The following is a 21072-nucleotide window of genomic DNA, read 5'->3' on the forward strand; positions in this document are numbered from 1 at the left end:
ATCTGTAAACTCAACACAAAGATTACAGAGATTCGGAATTAGATCTTCTAAAGAATGTCTGAAAAACCATTCCAAAGAAGCAGAGAATAAAATCACATTGAGCGATCTCAGCTGAACTGCTATCCAGTGACCTTTGGAAGGTTTGGTGAGGGTGTCACCAGCTTCAAATAGGATGCATATCATTATCAATGAGCAGGCTTGTTTAGACTGTTTATCAGAAAGTACCATGCCCATGGAACACTACCCCAGTGGTGGGCCAGATGTTTCAGAACCACAAAGTGGGCAGCAGAAGTACTGATTAAATTTATAAATTAGAAATGTGAATATTTGGCAGCTTTCCTTTTTCCATCTTTATTATTGTTCTCCAATAATAAAGAGCTCTCATATCAGTACATCCGACATCTTGCAACTTGTGAAGTGACCCTGCTATGGAGCTACACATTCCTCAAGTTTCCTTCAGGAATTCATCAAATCTAATGGACAAAGGAGGACCCTTTTGCACAACCTTCTCCCAACCCACTGAAAGAAGTTGCACTCACATCAGATCATGTTTTACTCTATCATAATGCTGCCTCACACTGCTGTTTCAAGTTTTTAATTATGCTAACCTGATTAGTTTTAATATATACGTTTCAATATTTGATCTTCAGTTCACTGATCAGTAATGTATCACTGGACAGATGTTCTTTTTCTCATATTGTGTGTCTCTTTCATTTTTTATAAAATATACATCCTTCAGATAGTTTTCCTGTGATCATCCTGCTTATCTATTGTTGCCTTCAACCTCTTCAATTCTCCCTTGTTTCATAGGACATAGAACAGTATAGTGCACTTCAGGCCCTTAAGCCAACCATGTTGTGTCAACCTTTTAATCTACTCCATGATCAATCTAACTCTTCCCTTCTTCACAACCCATATCCCTCAATTTATCTTTCATTCCTGTCCCTACCTGTGTTTTTAAATGTCCATCCTATATCAGCGTCTACCACCCTCCCAAGCACCTAATGCTCTCTGTGTAAAAACACCTGCCTCTGGCATCTCCACTAAACTTTCCTCCACTCATGTCCTCTAGTGTTAGCCATTGCCACACTGGGAAGAAGGTGCTAGCTGTCCACTCTATCAATGCCTCTCATAATCCTATACACTACACCTCTATCCTCCTTTGTTCCGAAGAGAAAAACCCAGCTCGCTCAGTCTTTCCAGCCTTTCTTCTATATTCCATCTTCTCGTTGCACTTCCATCATCCCTCCACGTCTTTCCCCCTTGCTTCGCCTCTGCTGCCGATTCTCCCTTGTCTCACGTCCTTTTACCCCTCCCAAGTTTCACCATTTCTCCTGCTGTCCTGCTGATCCTGCAAGCTCATGTTATTTTATTTGTTACAGTGGATACCAATTACGAATCAGTGCCAACTGTTCTGAATGAAACTGATGGTGAGTCATGGCACCTTCCAGAAAACTTTGTGTTCTAACCCTCTAATCCCCTACTCAGCTTAACCTGTGTATTAACCTGATGTCTCTCTCTGAGGTGAAAGCTGCACTCAGTTTTTGATGGAGAATTTGCAACACTGGAGTATAGGAGGGAATCTGGTAACTATAAATGGAAATGGGCCCGAAATGCCACTGAGGTATATGGAGCAGCTTTGCACTTACTAGGCTGAATTTATTCCAGGGTTTACTGTACAACTTGGAGAAAATTACGGCCCAAAATTATGGAATGTAGAACATTTCAGGGAAGTACAAGCCCTTTGGTCCACAATGTCATGCCAACCTTTTAACCTATTTAAGATCAATCTAACCCTTCCCTCCTACATAGCCCTCCATTTTTATTAGGGAAGAAATTATAACTGACCTCAGTTTCTGCATGTGCAGCAGTAAAGCAAGGCAAGGTGTCCCAAAGAAGAAAACCAAAGCCCATGTGGCAATAATTAGCTCACACAACATCGCCAAAAACAAAAAAATGATAGGACAATGAGAGGAAGAGCTTTAAGGAGAGGTCTCTGGCCCCGGGGCACCTAGTTCCTGTCACTGAGAGATAGAAGAGGCAGGGGTAAATGTGGTCCATCATTGGTGAAAGTCAAGAACTCCCACCATGGGATTTGTGGATGAGTTTGTTGGCTTGAGAGAGTGTGGCCATATACATTCTGTCAGTGTGATGAATTCTCATGCCAGGTTTTTGACAGCCTGGTGACGCAGAACCCGTCAGTTTCACCAACAACTTGCATTGGACTCGGGTGAAAACCAAGGAAAAGGAGAACACTCAACCCCCTGTGCCTTCTCCTCTTTGCTGTGGCATCACAGCTGATCGGCATCTTAATTCGATCCAGCTGCCTTAACTCTTTTAGAGTTACTAACTTTGTCTCAGGGAAAGAAAAAACACATTACACCCAACTTTGACAATTTCAACAGCTTTCCCTTGAGTTGCCCTCAGAATAAGTTATGTTTTGGGGGGGAGGGGAAGAATGTTTCAAATTTCCAGCATTCTCAGTTACAGATTTACAGTGCTCCAGAGGCCATCTCACATCGTGTGTACCAACTTTCCATCAGCACCACCAGCCAATGAATGACACGAGAGATTGTGCGGTTGCTGGAAATCACGAGCAACACACACAAAATGCTGGAGGAGTTCGGCCGGCCAGACAGCACCTATGGAAGAAAGTGAGCGGTTGACGTTTCTGGCCTAGGCATACTGAAGTTCTGATGAAGGGTTTCAACTCCAAGTATCAGCCGGTCGTTTGAATTTCAGTCCATAGACTTTTCCTGACTGAAGGAAAATTCTCCAGCCTAATCACATCTTCCAACCACCAGATGGACAGACTCATCAAGTATTTGTCTAAGGTCTATTTCAATATCTTCAGGCTTTACCAGCTTTTGGGGTTATGAGTTTCATACTCTGAATGTTATATCATTTTCTTCATCTCCTTTCTATCCTACCAGACCCTGGTTTAGTGATTGTTCTGCCAATCAAAATTGCCTTTCTGAGGCCTGACAGGACACATCAGGTCTCACCCAAAACCTTCTTTGTTCCGAAGAAAGCAGTTGGCTTATCCAATTCTTGCTTAGAGCTATGGTTTTCCAGACCTAGCGTCATTTTTGTAAATCTCCTCGTCCATGTCTCTCATGTAGAAACTCAACACAGTGGCATAGAAACCCCACCGCCAACTAGCATTTTGGCGCACATCAACGCATGCTCTCTACGGCGCAGAGTGACACAGAAGTGAAAATCAGCCCGTACACACAAGTAGAAATCAACCTTTAGTCAGAATCAGAAACGGGTTTAATATTACCGGTATATGTTGTGAAATGTGTTGTCTTTGCAGCAGCTGTACAATGAAATACATTTGCACAAATAATCTAAGGTGTCCAAAGGAAATGTGAAACAATACAGTCATAGTTCCCCAATACCTCCTCTGTGTTTTGCCCATTGCGGTTACAGAGTCATTCAGAAACAGGCACTTTGGCTCATCACATCTATGTTCTTCATCAAACATACATTTGATAATCCCACTTTACTCTTCCCAGAACCTATCAGCTCCCCCCTCCCAGATTCTTCCACCCACCTCCACACAAGGGACAATTTATAGAGGATGCTTAACCTATATACCTGCACATCTTTGGGATGTGGCTGGGAAGCAGAGCAACCAGAGGAAACCCAAGAAGTCTCAGGTAGAGTACAGATTCCACATGGACAGCACTCAAGGTCAGGACTCAGGTTTCCGGAGGTGATCCTAGCAGATCAGCAAATTTTACGCTTCCGTCTACAAGAATGATTGCAAAATGAGGTCAGAGAACTAAAGCATTAAGAAAATGAAAATTGAATAAAGGTGGAGGTCAGGATGGGAGACTGAGGTGGAATCACTGCTTATCATTTAAACCAGCTTTGTCATGTTAGATTGAATATCCAGCTAAAGTAATTCTGTTAACTAGAGATGTGTTACTTTGAAGTTGCAAGGTATTCAGTCGCAGAGCTGGCTGACAGTCCTCTTGTTCTTTCTGAATATTTAAAATCACTGCCTTTTCAATGGAGCAAGTACGGGCTGTAACCAAGGGGAACTAAAGGCACATTCTAAAATCTCAGGAAGGCTATTGGTCAGAATAAATTTGCAAAAGGAGGAAGGTAGCTAGAATTTTGGAAAAGGGGAAGGTTTTACAGGGCAGCTTAAAGGAACTAATTTGTAGGGAGGGAATTTTGAAATTTGGACTTCAGTTATGTGACATGTGGCTGATACTGCTGGGGTGAAGGGTGTCATGGTCCCAAGAAACCTGGATTGGAGGAGGGTGGAAATCTCAGTCTGTTGGTCTGGAGAAAATTGTAATGCAAAGCAAGAAGTGAGATTGTGGGATTTGAAAAAAAAAGGCGAGCTTTAATAGCAAGGTGTTCAGGAAGCAAGGTCAGTAGATGTCAATGAGTACCTTAACGTTTCAAATGCATGCGCAGTTTCACTTGATTATAAGGGAGTCTCAGCATCTGGTAGGCAGCTTGTTCTCCGCTGATCCATTTTAGACAACTTTGGATCGCTTATCCTTTATTTTAATAAACTTCTTTTGATTTCCAAAGCAATTTTTGTACCAGTGCTTAGCCTTCCTCTGTTGCCATCTACCAAGAACAAGTTGTGAACCTCCTTCTGGATGACTGGGGGAAATTGAGGCCTGCAAACCAGACAGAGGGCTCAAAATGGGAGAGTTAGCCTTGGCTAAGCTAGGATGGGCCATAAATTATACCCTGTTCTTGTGTACAGTCATTTCCTATTATTGTGGCAAGCACAGTATATCAGGAGGGAGTGGATGTTAGAGACTAGAGTTCAGTTCTGGACTCCACTGAGGAAGGATGTGTTAAAGGGAGTGAACTGTCACCTTACCAGGCTAATATCTGAATGCCAATGGGCAAATAATGAGAAGAGACTTCCAAAAACTGGCATTATATTCTTGTGAATCTATGTTAAGGGGTAAAGATCACCATTTATAAGAGAATTGGAAATGATACAGTTATTGGAATAATATGTATTTCCATTAACTGGAGAGGCTAGAATTGGATGTTGGGGGGGGGGGGTGCAAAATCCAGACATTAGATCCACGCCTTTTAGAAAGTTAGTAGGGTTGCTACCTGTGGACTTTAATGATCAACTCTTTGATTTTCTGCCAACTCCACCTTCTGCTCAGAACCCTCCCACACCACAATGTATTTACCACAAAAAAAGTGTCCAAAGAAATTGAAGAAAAAACATTTCTCACAATTGCTCAATACCTTTCTCCTGAACTTTTTCAAGGCAGTTCCCAGGAAATTGATTCCTGGTAATCCTAGACAATTCTGGAAGTAAATTATGAAATGCATCAGAATACACTCAAGGGAATGAAAGGTCTACTGCTGTTCCCAGTGTGATGCAATTGATCAGACACCAGCCATTAACAATGAGAATATTTGCATGCTTAGTATTATATTAAGTTATTTGATTTGTACAAACCACAAAGGAGGCCATTTACTAAATTATGCCTGTGCTGGTCCTTTGACAGATCTGAACATGTTGTCACCTCCCCAGTAACTCTTAAGATTTTTACTTTTAAAGATGTCCTTTTTGGGAAATTACAGAATTTGCTTCCATCATCATTACAGACAGTCTTTCTTCTAGGCAACCCCTAGCTTTCAGGTGAAAGCATTTTGCTGAGTGGGGCAAAGTTTCCTCCATTACCTCTGTTTTCGGGAAACGTTCTCCACCAAGCCCGGCAGATGACTTTGTAGTTATGTTGCCTGTGTGGTAAAACGTGCCAGTTGCACTGGTGATCTGGTGTGTGAGGCTTTGTCGTTTTCCATCAGATACCATAGTCTTCCTACAGAAACAGAAAAGAAGTCACAGAGTAGCAAAGATAGAAATTTGCATGTGAGATTTCAGTAGGAAGCTTCACCCAAAGCACTAACCTTGTATTGTACTTCTTGTTGTATTGTACTTCTGTCTGTACTAATTTTCTGTTGTGGCTGTGATACAAGATCTATATGTGATTGTAACACCCACAAGTCCAGTATCTTAATCATTTATCTTAGCCCGTTGAGCTGTGCATTATCATTACCAGAAGGTATGACTCACCTTCTCCTTATGCTCCAGCTACCTGAAGCAAGAAAAGAAGAATCAAACATTATCAGCTCTCCTGAATACACAGTGCATAGTTTTGCCCATGATCACCGAATCCAATGCAGAAACCTCAGTGAGACTGAGATTATAAATGGTCCCCTTAGCTGGAGTGGGGAATTGATCATTTGATTGTCCACTCCCTGCTGCCACAGTAAATGCATGCAGTGAGTATTGGATAGGCTGAATTGGGCTGACCTGTGTAACTAAATGAATAGATGGTCTATGTTGATTCTTAGAACTATGCAGTGAGATAATGCTCAAGTTCAAGTCTATTGTCAGGTGCATAAATATGCAAGGTATAAATGCCATGGAAATTATCTTTTTGCAATAGAACAGTACATCTTGAACAAGAGAAACATAAGTTAATATAAATTAACATACCGTGCAGAGACAGCACAGTAGTTAAATTCCCTGACTAGTAATTCACCAATCTAAGTTTAAGTCCCACCATAGCAGTAGTGGATTTAAAATTTGGTTTTAATGTGGCGTTTAAAAAATAACTGGTTATGTGAAATGGTCTCCACAAAACCATTGGACATTATACACTCAAAGGTCACTATATTTGGTACACCTGCACACCTGCTTGTTAATACAAATATCTAATGCAGGGAAGTATTGGCTCCCTTCCTGTTTACCCTGAACACCTTGGACTTTAGATACAACGCTGAGTCATGTCATCTGCAGAAATTCTCTGATGACTTAGTAATAGTTGGGTGTATAAAGGATGGATGGGAGGACGAATACAGGACCCTGATGGAGGACTTTGTCAAATGGTGCAAGCTGAATCATTTGCAGCTCAACCTCAGTAACACAAAAGAGATGATGATGAACTTTAGAACGACTATGCCTGTACTGCTCCCTGTTATCGTTGATGGTGAGGACCTACAAGTAATTGTAGATGCACCTGGATGACAGACTTGAGTGGAGCACCAACACAGAGACTGTGTACAAGAAGGGCCAGAGTTGCCCCTACTTCCTGAGGAGACTGAGGTTCTTTGGAGTATTCAGGCCTCTCCAGCACATGTCCTACCAGTCTGTTGTCACCAGTACAATCTTGTATGTTGTGGAGTGCTGGGGCGATGGCATCAACACGGGTGATGCTGACAGGTACAATAATATGATTAGAAAGGCTGGCTCTGTTATAGATGTCAAACTGGACACACTGGAGGCTGTGATAGAACAAAGGACCGTGTGGAAAATCCTGGCAATTCTGGACAATGTTTCCCACCCTCTGGATCTCCCCTTTGCTGAACAGAGAAGCACTTTTAGTAATAGACTAAGACAACTGCACTGCTCCAAAGAGCTCTATGTGAGGTCATTCTTTCCCTTGGTCATTGGGCTGTATAGTGGATCACCCTATAGGCAGAGACATGATGATCCCCTTCTGTTAGACTGTTTGAAGTAACTTAGTTTCTATTCTTTCTTACTTCTCTTCTAATATATGTATATCTGCACACTTATAATGCTACTGTGACACTGTAATTTCCTTTGGGATCAATAAAATATCTATCCATCTAATCAGACAATCAATGGCAGCAATTCAAAGTATAAAAGCATGCAGGCACGGTCAAGAGGTTCATTTGTTGTTCAGACCTAACGTCAAAATGGGGAAGAAATGTGATCTAAGTGACTTTGACCATGGAATGATTGTTGGTGCCAGATGGGATGGTGTCACTAACTCAGAAACTGCTGATCTCCAGGGATTTTAATGCACAGCAGTCTCTAGAGTTTACAGAGGAAGGTGAGAGAAACAAAAAAAAAACATTCAGTAAGCAGCAGTTCTGCAGGTAAAAACGCCACAGAAGTTGAGAGTTGAGAGAACGGCCAGACTGGTTCAAGCTGACAGGAAGGTGACAGTAACTCAAATAACCATGCATTGTAATAATGGTGTACAGAAGAGCACAGCACATTGAACTTTGAAGTGGACGGGCTACAGCAGTAGAAGGCCATGGACATACACTCAATAGCCACTTTATTAGATACATGAGGTACCTAATAAAGTGGCCACTGAATGCATGGGTGACCAATGTGCTTTAGTGATGGAAATCTGCTGACTTTACCCAATCTTTTTTTTTTAATCCTTTTATTAATTTTAAACAAACATAAATGAAACATGAATGCAGAGAGTTTGAGAGTACATAATTAATAGGTTAAGTATACATTCAAATAAATGATAATCCATATATGATAACCTCCCATACTCATAGTAATTGTGAAAAAAGGAGTAAATAAGAAAAAAAAATCTCCAAAAATGAAAAGGAAAAGAAACCTAACCAACATGGGCCATTGCATTATGTCAAATATACACAGTAGCGTCAATAACTCCGTACCTCCATCCAAATAATTAAGGATAATAGAAGCAGGGTTTAGGAAAAGTCAGTTTAACTCATATGAAAATGTTGGATAAATGGTCTCCAAGTTTCTTCAAATTTAACTGAAGAATCAAAGACAACACTTCTATTTTTTTCTAAGCTCAAGCAAGAGATAGTTTGAGAAAACCACTCAAGTAGAGTTGGAGGATTAATTTCTTTCCAGTTCAATAGGATAGATCTTCTAGCCATTAATGTAACAAATGCAATCATCCGTCGAGCTGAGGGGGATAAACAAATATTATCCACCATTGGTAAACTGAAAATTGCAGTAATAGGATACGGTTGCAATTTGATATTCAGAACTGTTGAAATAATACCGAAAATATCTTTCCAATAATTTTGCAAACAAGGGCAAGACCAAAACATGTGGGTCAATGAAGCAACTTCAGAATGACATCTGTCACAGGTTGGATTAACATAAGAATAAAATCGAGCAAGTTTATCCTTGGACATGTGAGCCCTATGTACAACCTTAAATTGTATTAGGGCATGTTTAGCACAAATAGAAGAAGAATTGACTAACTGTAAAATTTTCTCCCACTGCTCAGTGAGACAATGAAGTTCTTTTTCCCATTCCTTCTTAATTTTTTCTGATACTTCTGGCTGTATTTTCATGATCATATTATAAATGGTGGCTACTAAACCCTTCTGGCAAGGATTCAGAGCTAAAAAAAATTTCTGTAATGTCCATTGGACATAATTTCGGAAAAGACTAACATATTATTCAAGACATTTCTAACTTGCAAATATCTAAAAAGAGTTTTAGGTAAATTATATTTATTAGATAGCTGTTCAAAGGACATAAAAATATTATCTAAAAATAGATCACAAAAACATGTTATACCTTTTGTTTTCCCATAATACAAAGGCTTGATCCATAAAAGAGGGCTGAAAAAAAAGTTAGATATAATAGGGCTTGATAAGATAAACTTATTCATGCCAAAAAATTTATGAAACTGAAACCATATTCACAATGTATGTTTAACTATAGGATTAGTTACTTGTTTATTCAATTTAGATAAAGAAAAAGGAAGTGAAGATCCTAAAATTGAAAACAATGAAAAGTCTTGTACAGATTTACATTCCAAATTTACCCATTGTGGGTGACTTTACCCAATCTAATAACATGTGAGTGCAGACGTCTCTGAAATGGCCTAGCAAATCACTCTGTTCAGGGAAAATTGTGGACAGGCAACTAATGCCCTTAATCCAGATACACAAGTGAATAAGTATGTGGGCAATGGATGAATGAGCTGTACCCATTGGGCTATTAAGCCGTTAAAAAGGGATGAAACTTGATCGAGTTACAGACTTTTCTTGGTGCGGTCTGGTTAGTGTACCTATCCTCAACAAAGGGTTGTTGGCCATATGGTCTGGCTTGTGGAATGAAGAACAATAAGCCATCTCCAAGTTGCTTGACTGGTATAAACTCTCATTGCTGATTGGATGGGCTCCCCCTCCATTTGACAAAATGTCCAAGCCATGAACAATCCACTCTGCATTACTCTGCACAAGGGGAAAAAGGAAGATAGTGAAGAGGGGGGAATCTCCCAAAGACAAAATGAGGAAGAAAAATCAACTAAAAGACTGAGCCAATGTCTCAGGTACAGGAGATGCCTTAAGCAGAGAAATATATTGTATTGCTCCCCTGTTTCATCAATGCCTGGTCTTTCTAATGGGCGTAAAACATAACTGCAATCTTTCACAGAGGAGTCTATATTTATCCTATTCCCAACGCTACTAAAACACATTATGTAGTCATTAATATATTAGAACATACATCACAGGCCCTTTGGCCCACCCTGTCTGTGCCGACCAAGATGCCAATCTAAGTAATCCCTCCACCCTGTACTTGGTGTGGATGCTTCTGTTGCCTGCAGTTAATGTGTCTATCTAATTACCTGTTAAAATGTTGCTATTATATCTGCTTTCACCACCTTCCCTGGTACTGTTTTCCCGGAACCTATATTCTTTAAAAACAATCTTATCTTTTGTATCTTTAAACTTTCCACATCTTACCTTAAGTCTATGCCCCCTGGTATGTGAAGTTTCCGTCCTATGAGAAAGACTGACTGTTTACTTGATTTGCATCTCATTATTTTATATGCTTGTCTCAGGTCACCTCTCGTGCTCTGAAAAAAATCCCAGCTTGTCTAACCTCTCTCTGTATGGCTAATACATCCCAATCCAGGCAACATGCAAAACCTCCACATTTGGACTATCATGTGACACACAATAGTTCAAATGTGACCTAACTCCCCCGGGTTTTAATACATCTAAGGGTTTGAAGGTTCAAAGTACATTCATTTTCAAAGTACGTATACAGAATACAACTCGAAAGTTCATCCTCCCACCAGCAACCACAAAACAATGAAACGCTATGGAACTCATTCAAGAACATATCAAACTCCAACACACAAAAAATGAGCAAACTGCACAAATGGCAAAAGGCAAGAGAACAACACATAGAATATCAAACATCAAGCCAAGAGTCCAGTAGTATTCAGTTTAGTTCAGTTCAGTACTGCGCCACCAGCCCGCTGCACTTCTTTGCTGAAGTGCTCCAAACCATATCAAACTGCACAGTAACAGCAAAAAAAAAAGAGTAACCAGAATCCAGGAACATAAACCTTAAAGTCCCCCAAAACAAGTCTAAGCCTCTCTGATCAATCCTGGTAATATGGACCCCAAGACTCTGGCACTTTCCTCCAATACCAGTGAGCAAGAGGGACAGTAAGTACAGTCAAACACAGGCAGACAGTGCTGAATACTCACCCATCCTCCACTCTCATCTGTGTCAACTTCAACCTTGCTCGACATCTCAGTCAGCGGGAAGCAGTGGAGCTGACCGTGAGATCACGCTCTTGATGCAATGTGACTTCTGGATTTTCATGTTTAAAGCCCTGACCAGTGACGGCAAGCATGCTGTAGAACTTATTAATCATCCAATCCGTTGGCATTGCCACTATCAGAGAGCAGTCCAGCATCTGTGTTCATAAATGTTTCTGAGAATCCTGCCATTCACTGGATATTTTCCTATTACTTTTGACTTACAAACTGCATCACCTCACACTTAATCGGATTAAACTCCATCTGCCATTTCTCTACCTAAATTTCCACTGCTGTATAGTTTGACAACCTCCCTCACTATCCACAATTCAACCAATTTTCATTTTATCTGCAAACTTATGTATCAGACCACCTTCATTTTCATCTCACTCAGTGGCCACTTAATTAGATATAAGAAGTCCCTAATAAAGTGGCCACTATGTATATTACAACAGAGGTCGCAGCATTAATCATTGTAGAAAAGCCACTGGTCACAGACCTCCAGTTTCTTCTATGACCAAGCCAATTTACTAACTCACCCTGGATCCCATGTGGATCTATCTCCTTGATCAACCTACCGTGAGGGGCCTTGTCAAATCCACATTGACGACATCCACCACCCTATCTTCATCAATCACTTCATCAGCTCCTTAAAAAGCTTAATCCATGCCGACTATCCCAAGTAGGTCTATGATCTTTCGAATGAAATGAACCTTGTCCCTGAGAATCTTCAGTAATTTCCCTCCCACCGATGTAAGGCTCACTGGTTGATAATTTCCTGGATTATTCCTATTGCCTACCTATAAAAAAGAACAGTGTTGGCTATAGTCCAGTCTTCGGGAACCTTGCTTGTGGCTAAAGAGGATACAAAGACCTCTGCTAAGGGCCCGGCAAGCTACTTCCTTGTCTTCCTTGGTAACTCAGAATGGATTCCAACAGTCCCTGGAGGCTAATCCACTTAATGTGTTTCAAGACATCCAACGCTAGCTTCTTCTTGATATCAACATTGGTAGCACCATGGTCCTGAAAAATGTTGTCTGGTTTTTACTGCGTACTGTACCAACAGTTATGGTCGAAATGACAATAAAAAGTGACTTGACTTGACATTGCTTTTGGCAGGTTTTTGCACAATTTTGCTCGCGATGTTACAATGATATAATGTTGCAAATACTTCATTGGTTCTAAGGTGCCTTGGGACTTCTTTCCATCTCTGCCATGGGCATTTCTTGCAAACCACTAGTCTACTTACCTCTTTCCTTCTACTTAATCCAAACAAGTTCAATTTCTATCCTTCAATTTTCTCCAGATATTCATTTCCACTTGTCCTCTGTTATTGTTACATGAAGCTCGATTACATTGCAATCTTTTAATACTCCCATTTAAAATTGTGAATCCTGCAGACATTCCCATGGATTGTCAGCTGAGTTGCAGCATTGTCCTTCAACGAAGTGTTAGAATTGCACTTTGTTGAAGTGAGAATTGAAAAAGCTAGAAATACTCAGCATAGGGTTATGCGGTGGCGCACAAGGAACTCCGGTTCAATCCTAACATAGATCTCTACGTAGAAGTTGCATGAATCTCCCTATAATCTATTATGTTCCTTTCTAACACTCCCATTTCTCCCCTTTCCCAAAGACATGCAGGTTGGTAGGTTATATACTATATATACTATATATCAGATGTAGTGATAGCTTCTTTCCAGTCCTGATGAAGGGTCTTGGCCCGAAACGTCGACTGTTTATTTCCCCTCCATAGATGCTGCCTGACCTGCTGAGCTCCTCCAGTACATTGTGTGTATTGCTCTAGATTTTCAGTATCTGCAGTAACTCTTGTGTCTATAGCTTCTATCATGTTGTTATAGAGTATTGGTCCCACTAGTAGAATAAGATGGACTCCAGGCTTCACAATCTACCTCGTTATAGTCTTGCGTCTTATTGTTTGTCTGCACTGTTTCTGTAATGCTTTATTCTGTGTCATTTATTTATGTTATTGAGATACAGTGCGGAATAGGCCCTTCTGGCCCATCGAGCTGCGCTGCACGGCAATTCCCCTCTTTAACCCTTGCCTAACCATGGGACAATTTACAATGACCAATTAACTGACTATCGGTATGTCTTTGAACTGTGCGAGGAAACTGCAGCACCCGGAGAGAAACCATGTGGTCACGGAGAGAATGCACAAAACGGAGGAATTGAACCCGCGTGGCTTGTACTGTAAACCGTTGTGCTAACCACTACACCAGTGTGCCACACTATTCCTTCATTACTTTCCCTTGTACTTTTCAGTGCACTATTGTAACAAAATAATCTGTATGAATGACAAAGTTTATCACTGTCCTTTGCTACATATGACAGTTGTAATCTAATTCACCATTTCAATTGATTATTGTAAATTGCATCTAATGTGGAAATGAATGGTAGAATCTGGGGTAAGCTACAGGGAATAAAGGGAGAATAAAATGGAATTGGTGTCAATGGCTGCTTCATGCGTGGCACAGACTTGGCAGATCTTCTTCTGTGCTGTGACCATATCCAGCAGAAAGAAAGATAAAATGAGAAAATGTTAAAGATAGAAGATCAGAACAGATGCCAAGATATGCTCGGGAGTACAACACGCACACATTGCTGGAGAAACTCGGCAGGTTAGGTAACATCTACAGAGGGAAATAAATAGTTGATGTTTCGGGTCGGGACACTTCAGCAAGACTGGAAAGGAAGGGGGCAGAGCCAGAATAAGAAGGTGGGTGAAGGGGAGCAGGAGGAGGAGGAGCACAAACTGACATTTGATAGGTGAGACCAAGTGAAGGGAAAGGCAGATGGGTGGGGAAAGAGTTTACGAGGTAAGAAGATGGGAGGTGGTGGGTAGAAGAGGTACAGGGCCAAGGGAATCTCATAGGACAGGACAGGGGACCATGGAATAAATGGAAGGAAGTGGTGAACTAGAGGGAGGTGGTGGGCAGGTAATGAGGATGAGGGATGAGAAGGGGTGAGAGGGTGAACAAAATGGGGAATGGAAAACAAGTGGGGAGGGGAGTAAAAAGAGGGGCATGACTACCAGAAGTTAGAGAAATCAATGTCCACACCATCAGGTTGAAGACTAACCCAGATAGGATATGAGATGTGGCTCCTCCAACCTAGCATGTGTTTTCCACAGAAAGTAGGTGCCAACTGCACAACTTCGTGATACTGAGATGACATAAAAATACACCCCTATGAACAGCCCAGACCGTATGCTTCTTTCAAAAATCTGACATGAGATTTAGAGCAATTGGAGCCTTTTATATTGGATTTGGATTTGAAGCTTTCTATATATTTCAACAGCAGTCATACTAATAATTATCTGGACAGCCTTCTTGAATGAGTTTCTGCCTGTTGCCAATTTAACTGATTGCTATTTGTATTCATTTTCAGCTCACCCTGTCACTGAACAGATTCCAAAGTTCATGGTGCCAGAAGGGACATCGAGCAGCAGAATCATTCTACGAGAAGAGGACCTATTACTGGAATGTATTGCATCGGGAGTGTATGTAAAGCCAGGGCTCTAGCCACCTTTTAAAATCTTTGACTGGGTGTGAGAATTGGACTTCATTCATATAAAACAAAAGAGAAAATGCTGCGAGCTCTATTCAGGTCAGACTACATCTGTGGGAAGAGAAACAGAGTTCACATTCAAGGTTGAACCCCTTTGTCAGAAGGAGGATAAAAAAAGCTTGTTAAGCTGCAGGAAGAGAGTTGGGGAGGAGAGGAGTTGTCTCCAATCGGTTAAAATCGGGGTGAACATGGTGATAAACTGTAAACAGGGTTACCTGATCAGTGAGTGAGGAGGGCAGTGAGAGGGTATGCAACATGTATAATATTGTGGAAGAACAAAAACATCTTCCGAGCCTCTTTTCCAGTCCCTCCATAGATGCTGCCTTACCTGCTTGGGGCATGTAGGTCTGCTCTTGTAGACTAGGCCATTGGGGTCTGAGCAGCTTGTACAAAGTGTTTGGCACTAAGAAGCTGTTTCATCCAGTAAACAACACCTCCAGCCTTGTTTTTTAGCATTCAGATCTCTTTATAAGCTCACAAACAACTACCGCATCTGCCTCAGATGCACAATGCTACCCCTGCACTCTAAGTGTAGGAATTCTTTAGAGTTAAGCCAGGTTCCCTTCAATCCATCTCCAGTTAATTCTGCAGGAACTCAGCAGGTCAGGCAGCATCTATGGAGACGAATAAAGAGTTCACGTTTTGGAACATGACTCCTCATTGGCCCAAAACATTGACTGTTTACTCCTCTCCATACTTTAGATGCTGTCTGACCTGTTGAGTTCCTTCAGCATTTTGTGTGTGTGTTACTCTGGATTTCCAGCATCTGCAGAACCTCTTGTGTTCCAATTCATTTTCCCTTGTTTTCTTTTCAGGCCCACGCCAGATATCGTTTGGTACAAGAAAGGTGGTGAATTGCCGTGGCCAAAAGTGCGAATGGAAAACTTCAACAAGACGCTAAGGATCATGAATGTTTCAGAGGAGAACTCGGGCGAGTATTTCTGCCTGGCATCCAATAAGATGGGGAGCATTAGGCACACCATCACAGTGAGAGTAAAAGGTGTGGACTCTGTTCAATTCCCTACTGCCACATTCAGCCAATCTCCCCCACCCTCTCTTTCCATCCCACCAAGTATTATGTTTACTTTGAAGTCTTCCTTTTCCCTGAATTGTATTTAATACAGTAATACATTATACAAAAACTGTACAGAACTGTTAGGTGCAGGACTTGAATATGTCCAGGACAAAGAAACGGGCAGGAAAATCACTGTGGGCACTGCTGACTCGGTAAACTTCCTTTTCCAAAAGCTCCCTTCTGGAAAGTTCTGTAGGACTATTAAAATAAAGATTTCCCACCATCTTAAAAGTTTCATCCCCAGTCAGATAATCTGATCAGCCACTCTAGTTACCCCCCACCACCCCATCCCCATCACTGCACTGTATTGTAGACACTTTAAACCATATTTTATGATGATTCAACGCACACAAAATGCTGAAGGATCTCAGCAGGCCAGGCAGCTCGTCAGCTTTTCTTCTCCAGTCCTGCCGAAGGGTTTCGGCCCGAAACGTCGACTGTACTTTTCTCCATAGACGCTGCCTGGCCTGTTGAGTTTCTCCAGCATTTTGTGTGTTTTGCTTAGATTTCCAGCATCTGCAGATTTTCTCTTGTTTGTGATTTTATAATGATGTTTATATTGTAAATGCCTGCTGTTATCTATTTATTTATGCACATTTTATTCCATATATGTCTGTTAACCACTACATCTATTTGCTCTGTTTTAGATAATACTTTATTCCATAAAATTGTTAAACGTTTTTGTTTCTATGTTGCACCTTGACCAATACACCACAGCACATTCCGAATACATGCAAATATATTTTGCAAAAGAAATTGTTTCTTTTTCCTTGATAACAGCTCATGTGGACCCCTGCCATTAAGTAGAATCATGGCTGATCCTATAAACATCACTTTCCTTCAATCTTTTAAATCCAGCACAACCAAAGCCTCTCATTACCTGTCTTTCATTGTAGTGTTTTGTATGACCAGAGTGTTAATCTAGCAGAATAACCATTTTAAGATTTATGAGACTCCTCCAAACAATGAGTGGTTTTAACTGTTACGAGGGTCTGAAATCCCAGCAAAACCCTAATGTTTCTCTCTTCCAAGAAACACAGAATTGTATACCAGTGCAATGTTTCCAGTGAGACAGATACTTACTGGCCAATGCATTCATCAGCATGCTAGGCATGATTTAATGGCTATTGGTTTCCCGTTTACAAAGTTTTTGGCCTAAGAAATATCGTATTTTGGCACAACCTAAAGAAGCATTCTTTAAGTGGATCTTTAGTGGGTTTAGCCATGTTCCAATCAAACTTGAGTGTGGTTTATTCTAATGAAACATTTCTAATCTGTCTACTGTTTTTCATTGGCTTTCCTCCATCATGTCCTGTTTAAGTTTAGAGAAAGTAAGAAGTCAGACATTTAATACATCCTTTAAATTTGAAGAAATCTGGTGACCTTTTATTCAATATTTTCATATGATTTGATTTATTGATTTTTGTATTGACTCTCTTCCAGTTATTTTTCCAAAGTTCTGGATTTGATCAGAAAGTCTTTCTCCTCTTGGTTTCACTCTCTGTATGGACTGCCCAGGCCCAGTCCTTTTTTTTTCCTTTTTGTTTTTGTTTGTAGAGAATAGTGGGGGTTTTGCATATAAACATTTCAAGAATTTCTCTTCATGAATTATTAAGAGGAGAATTAATTATCTTTTTCCTTATTATACATTCTATATCAGATTAATATTATGGATGATTTTGTTAATGTTTACTTCACCTTCTTTATGTATTGTTGTTGATATATATTTGAGATAATTCTCTTGTGTATATGCTCTTTTCAAATCAATAAAAAGATGGATAAAAGAAACATTTGAGGCTAATGCATAGATTTGGATTATTTAATCTCTCGTTTGTTTAATAAGTTTGTATTTATCTGTTAATTCTCAAAGCTGCTCCTTACTGGCTGAATGAACCCCAGAACTTGGTGCTAGCTCCTGGGGAGTATGGCAGACTTCTGTGCCGAGCCAACGGGAACCCCAAGCCCAATATCCAGTGGCTGGTGAATGGTGAACCCATAGAAAGTGAGTCAATGAATACAGTACCTTCCTTGTACAACTCACATATACACCATTGTTTCTCTGTTGGATCCTATGAAATTGTCAAGTCAAGGTGAGTATCTTGTCATGTGCGCAGGTACGGTGAGGTACAGGTACAAAGAAAAACTTGCTTTCAGCAGGCACATAAGTTCAGACATTACACAGAACATAAATTTACATACATGCAATATAAATTGGTATGCATTTAGGAGGGGAATTTAATATAATTAAGGCATTGTAGAATATAGTGAAGTTTGAGTAAGCGAAACTTACTGTAAAAATACAGGAGCTTCAGACAAGCTATAAACTCTAACAGCAAAGAGCTCCATCTCTGCTCATGTTACTTACATATGCATATCTAATGCCTGTTACGCCGTTGGCGTTTAGGGCAGCATTGAAGGTCCTCCATCTCTGGCGGTGTTCAGGGCTTCCTTCATTGTGTCAGTAGCTCAATTTTCACTACTGTCAGTCATGAAAGTCCCAGATGGAGACTCAAGATTACCGTCGCACTCAATTGTAGAAGGATTCTTCATTGCTGTTTCTGTAGCAGTTTTGATTTTACCGGTCAGGGTTGTCAGCCCTGAGCTGAGCCCCTGAACCTGGAGACCCCTCTTAGTCTGACCTCTTCCCTGTTTGAGATGAGCAACTCTACTAAGAGCCAAAGCATAAAGCCCTGACTCCAGCAACCATAGCTCTCCAGGTCATTGAGGCACGCAAACCTCCAAACCCTACGACAACGTTGTGCTCCTCTTGGAGGACGTCGCACAGGTGGATGTATTATTTTCCATGACCATAGAACTTACGGTATTCAAATACATACTTCTCATCGTGAGCAGCTTTTCACACTTCATATTCTGGGAGACAAGGGAGTATCTGAGAGAATGTGAATTAAACAATGACGCATTTATCTTTCTTTCTCTGAAGAGGTTCGTCAGAATGTGAATCGAGACGTCTCTGGGGACACGATCATCTTCCGAGAGGCACAGATTGGAACCAGTGCCGTATACCAGTGCAATGCTTCCAATGAGCATGGATACCTGCTGGCCAATGCATTTGTCAGCGTGTTAGGTATGACTTAATGGCTATTGATTCCTCTTTTACGATGTTTCTTGAGTGGAAAATGTTTGCCTGCTGCCAGAGAAAGTGGTAAAGGCAGGTACAATTACACATATAAAATACATTTGGATAGGTACATGAACAAGAAAGGTTTAGAGCAGACGTCCCCAGCCTAGGGTCCATGGACAAGGTTCCATGGCATAAAAAAGTTTGGGAAACCCCTGGTTTAGAGGAATATGGGCCAAACACAGACAAATGGGACTAGCTAGACAGGTATCTTGTTTGGCATGAATGAATTGAGCCAAAGGGCCCAATTCTGTGCTGATTAACTCCATAACTAATTTCATATAATAGTGGTGTCCAATGATTTAGATTTCACATCAGGATTTTTAAGTGTCAGATCAACAAACTCTGCCACAAATGTTTCAGAATGGGACTAATTAAACCCACCTGCATGTGTTCAGTGCAAATAAGGAGCTTCTCAATGGGTTTAGGGAATAAAATTTTTCTGAAGATAGCAGAAAGGCCTTTGACTCCCCCAGCCTCCAGGCCACACTGACACATCCACCATCCTCTTCTCCCCTCTCCTGGGACCCATGACCCATGAACTAGGACTGCATTCTATCCAGTCATCTCTAATTGCTCCTCAAAGGCAGAACTCACAAAGGAAAGGCTGTTCAGTGCTGTTGTTTATTGGGGATTCTTCTTTAACTTGGCTATTTAGCTGAGTATTGCTGTTGTTCATTTACCTTCTACATCCTGGAGTACTGAATATACGTAACCTTTCACTGAGGCAGTTGTTCTTTATTTAAACAGCATGCACAGTGCATTGTTACAAACACTCAGTGGCCAATTTATTAGGTACCTCCTATACCTAAGAAAGTGGCCACCGAGTGGATGTTCGTGGTCCTCTGCTTCTGTAGCCCACAAATTTCAAAGTTCAATGTGGTGTGTGATCCTAGATGCTGTTCTGCCCACCACTGTTGTCGTGCGTGGTTATTTGAATTGCTGTTGCTTTGCTGTCAGCTTGAACCAGTCTGGCCATTCTCCTCTGACCTCTCTCGTTAACAAGGCGTTTTAGCCTACAGAACTGCCGCTCACTGGATTTTTGTTTGTTTGTTTTCTGCATTGTTCTCAGTAAACTCCAGAGACCATCATGCATGAAAATCCCAAGAGATCAGCAATTTCTGAGATATTCAAACCACCTCGCTGGGCACCAACAGTTACTGTATTCCATGATCATGAGAAAAAGGAAACAAATCACTCAGATCTTTTTTCATTTGGGTATATATACTTACCTGGCAGGGGAGAGCCTGTGATCAGAAAGATCATTCTCCCAGGATGAGGCTATCCCATTGCATTTTGTGTGTGCCGATGCCTGTTGGGAGAGACCATGATCGGAAAGATTGTTTTCCATGGATCGCACGATATGTCTGCTGATGCCTGCGATGTCCCCAGATGAAGTTTGCTCAACTGCAAAATTTGTGGTGGTGGGGCACAAGCTGCTTTCGCGCTGAGGTCAGCTTAGTATGATAGAAGGGCGTGATGGTAATGTAGCGGCTAGCACGATCATTTTACAGCGCCATGAATCAATGATTTGTGCTTTGTGTTTTGTGATTTGTGTTTGATTCCTGCTGCTGTCTGGAAAGATTTTCAATGTTCTCCTGTGACTGCTTGGGTTTCCTCTGGGTGCTCTGGTTTCCTCCCACATTCCAAAGATGTACAAGTCAGGGTTAGTAAGATGTGGGCTTGCTGTATTGCCACCAGAAGCATGGAGACACTTGCAGGCTGACCCCAGCATAATCTATGGATTGTGTTGGCCGTTGACTCAAAATGGTGCAATTCGCTGCATGATTCAATGTTTCGGAATCAGTTTTATTATCACCGGCATGTGTCGTGAAATCCAAAGTACATGTGACAAATGAAGCTGAATCTTCTTCAGTGGTGAAGAATGGTGTGCAGTGCTATCCACCCGCGTTTGACTGGTCTTCCTCTCCCTCTTGCTAGTGCTG

The 21072-nt window shown here is 41.1% G+C and overlaps 1 protein-coding gene across 1 annotated transcript in view; it reads left to right on the plus strand.

Annotated features, from left to right (window-relative positions):
• The window catches only part of LOC132381067 (neurofascin-like), a 275421-nt gene that overhangs the window by 169931 nt on the left and 84418 nt on the right, over nucleotides 1-21072 (plus strand). The window contains exons 9-12 of the mRNA XM_059950244.1: nucleotides 14733-14844; nucleotides 15728-15912; nucleotides 17858-17989; nucleotides 18929-19072. Of these exons, the coding sequence (XP_059806227.1) occupies nucleotides 14733-14844; nucleotides 15728-15912; nucleotides 17858-17989; nucleotides 18929-19072 (573 nt within the window). The remainder of the gene's footprint in view (nucleotides 1-14732; nucleotides 14845-15727; nucleotides 15913-17857; nucleotides 17990-18928; nucleotides 19073-21072) is intronic.

This window comes from Hypanus sabinus, chromosome 25, assembly GCF_030144855.1.
Source record: "Hypanus sabinus isolate sHypSab1 chromosome 25, sHypSab1.hap1, whole genome shotgun sequence".
NCBI classification, from domain to species: Eukaryota; Metazoa; Chordata; class Chondrichthyes; order Myliobatiformes; family Dasyatidae; genus Hypanus; species Hypanus sabinus.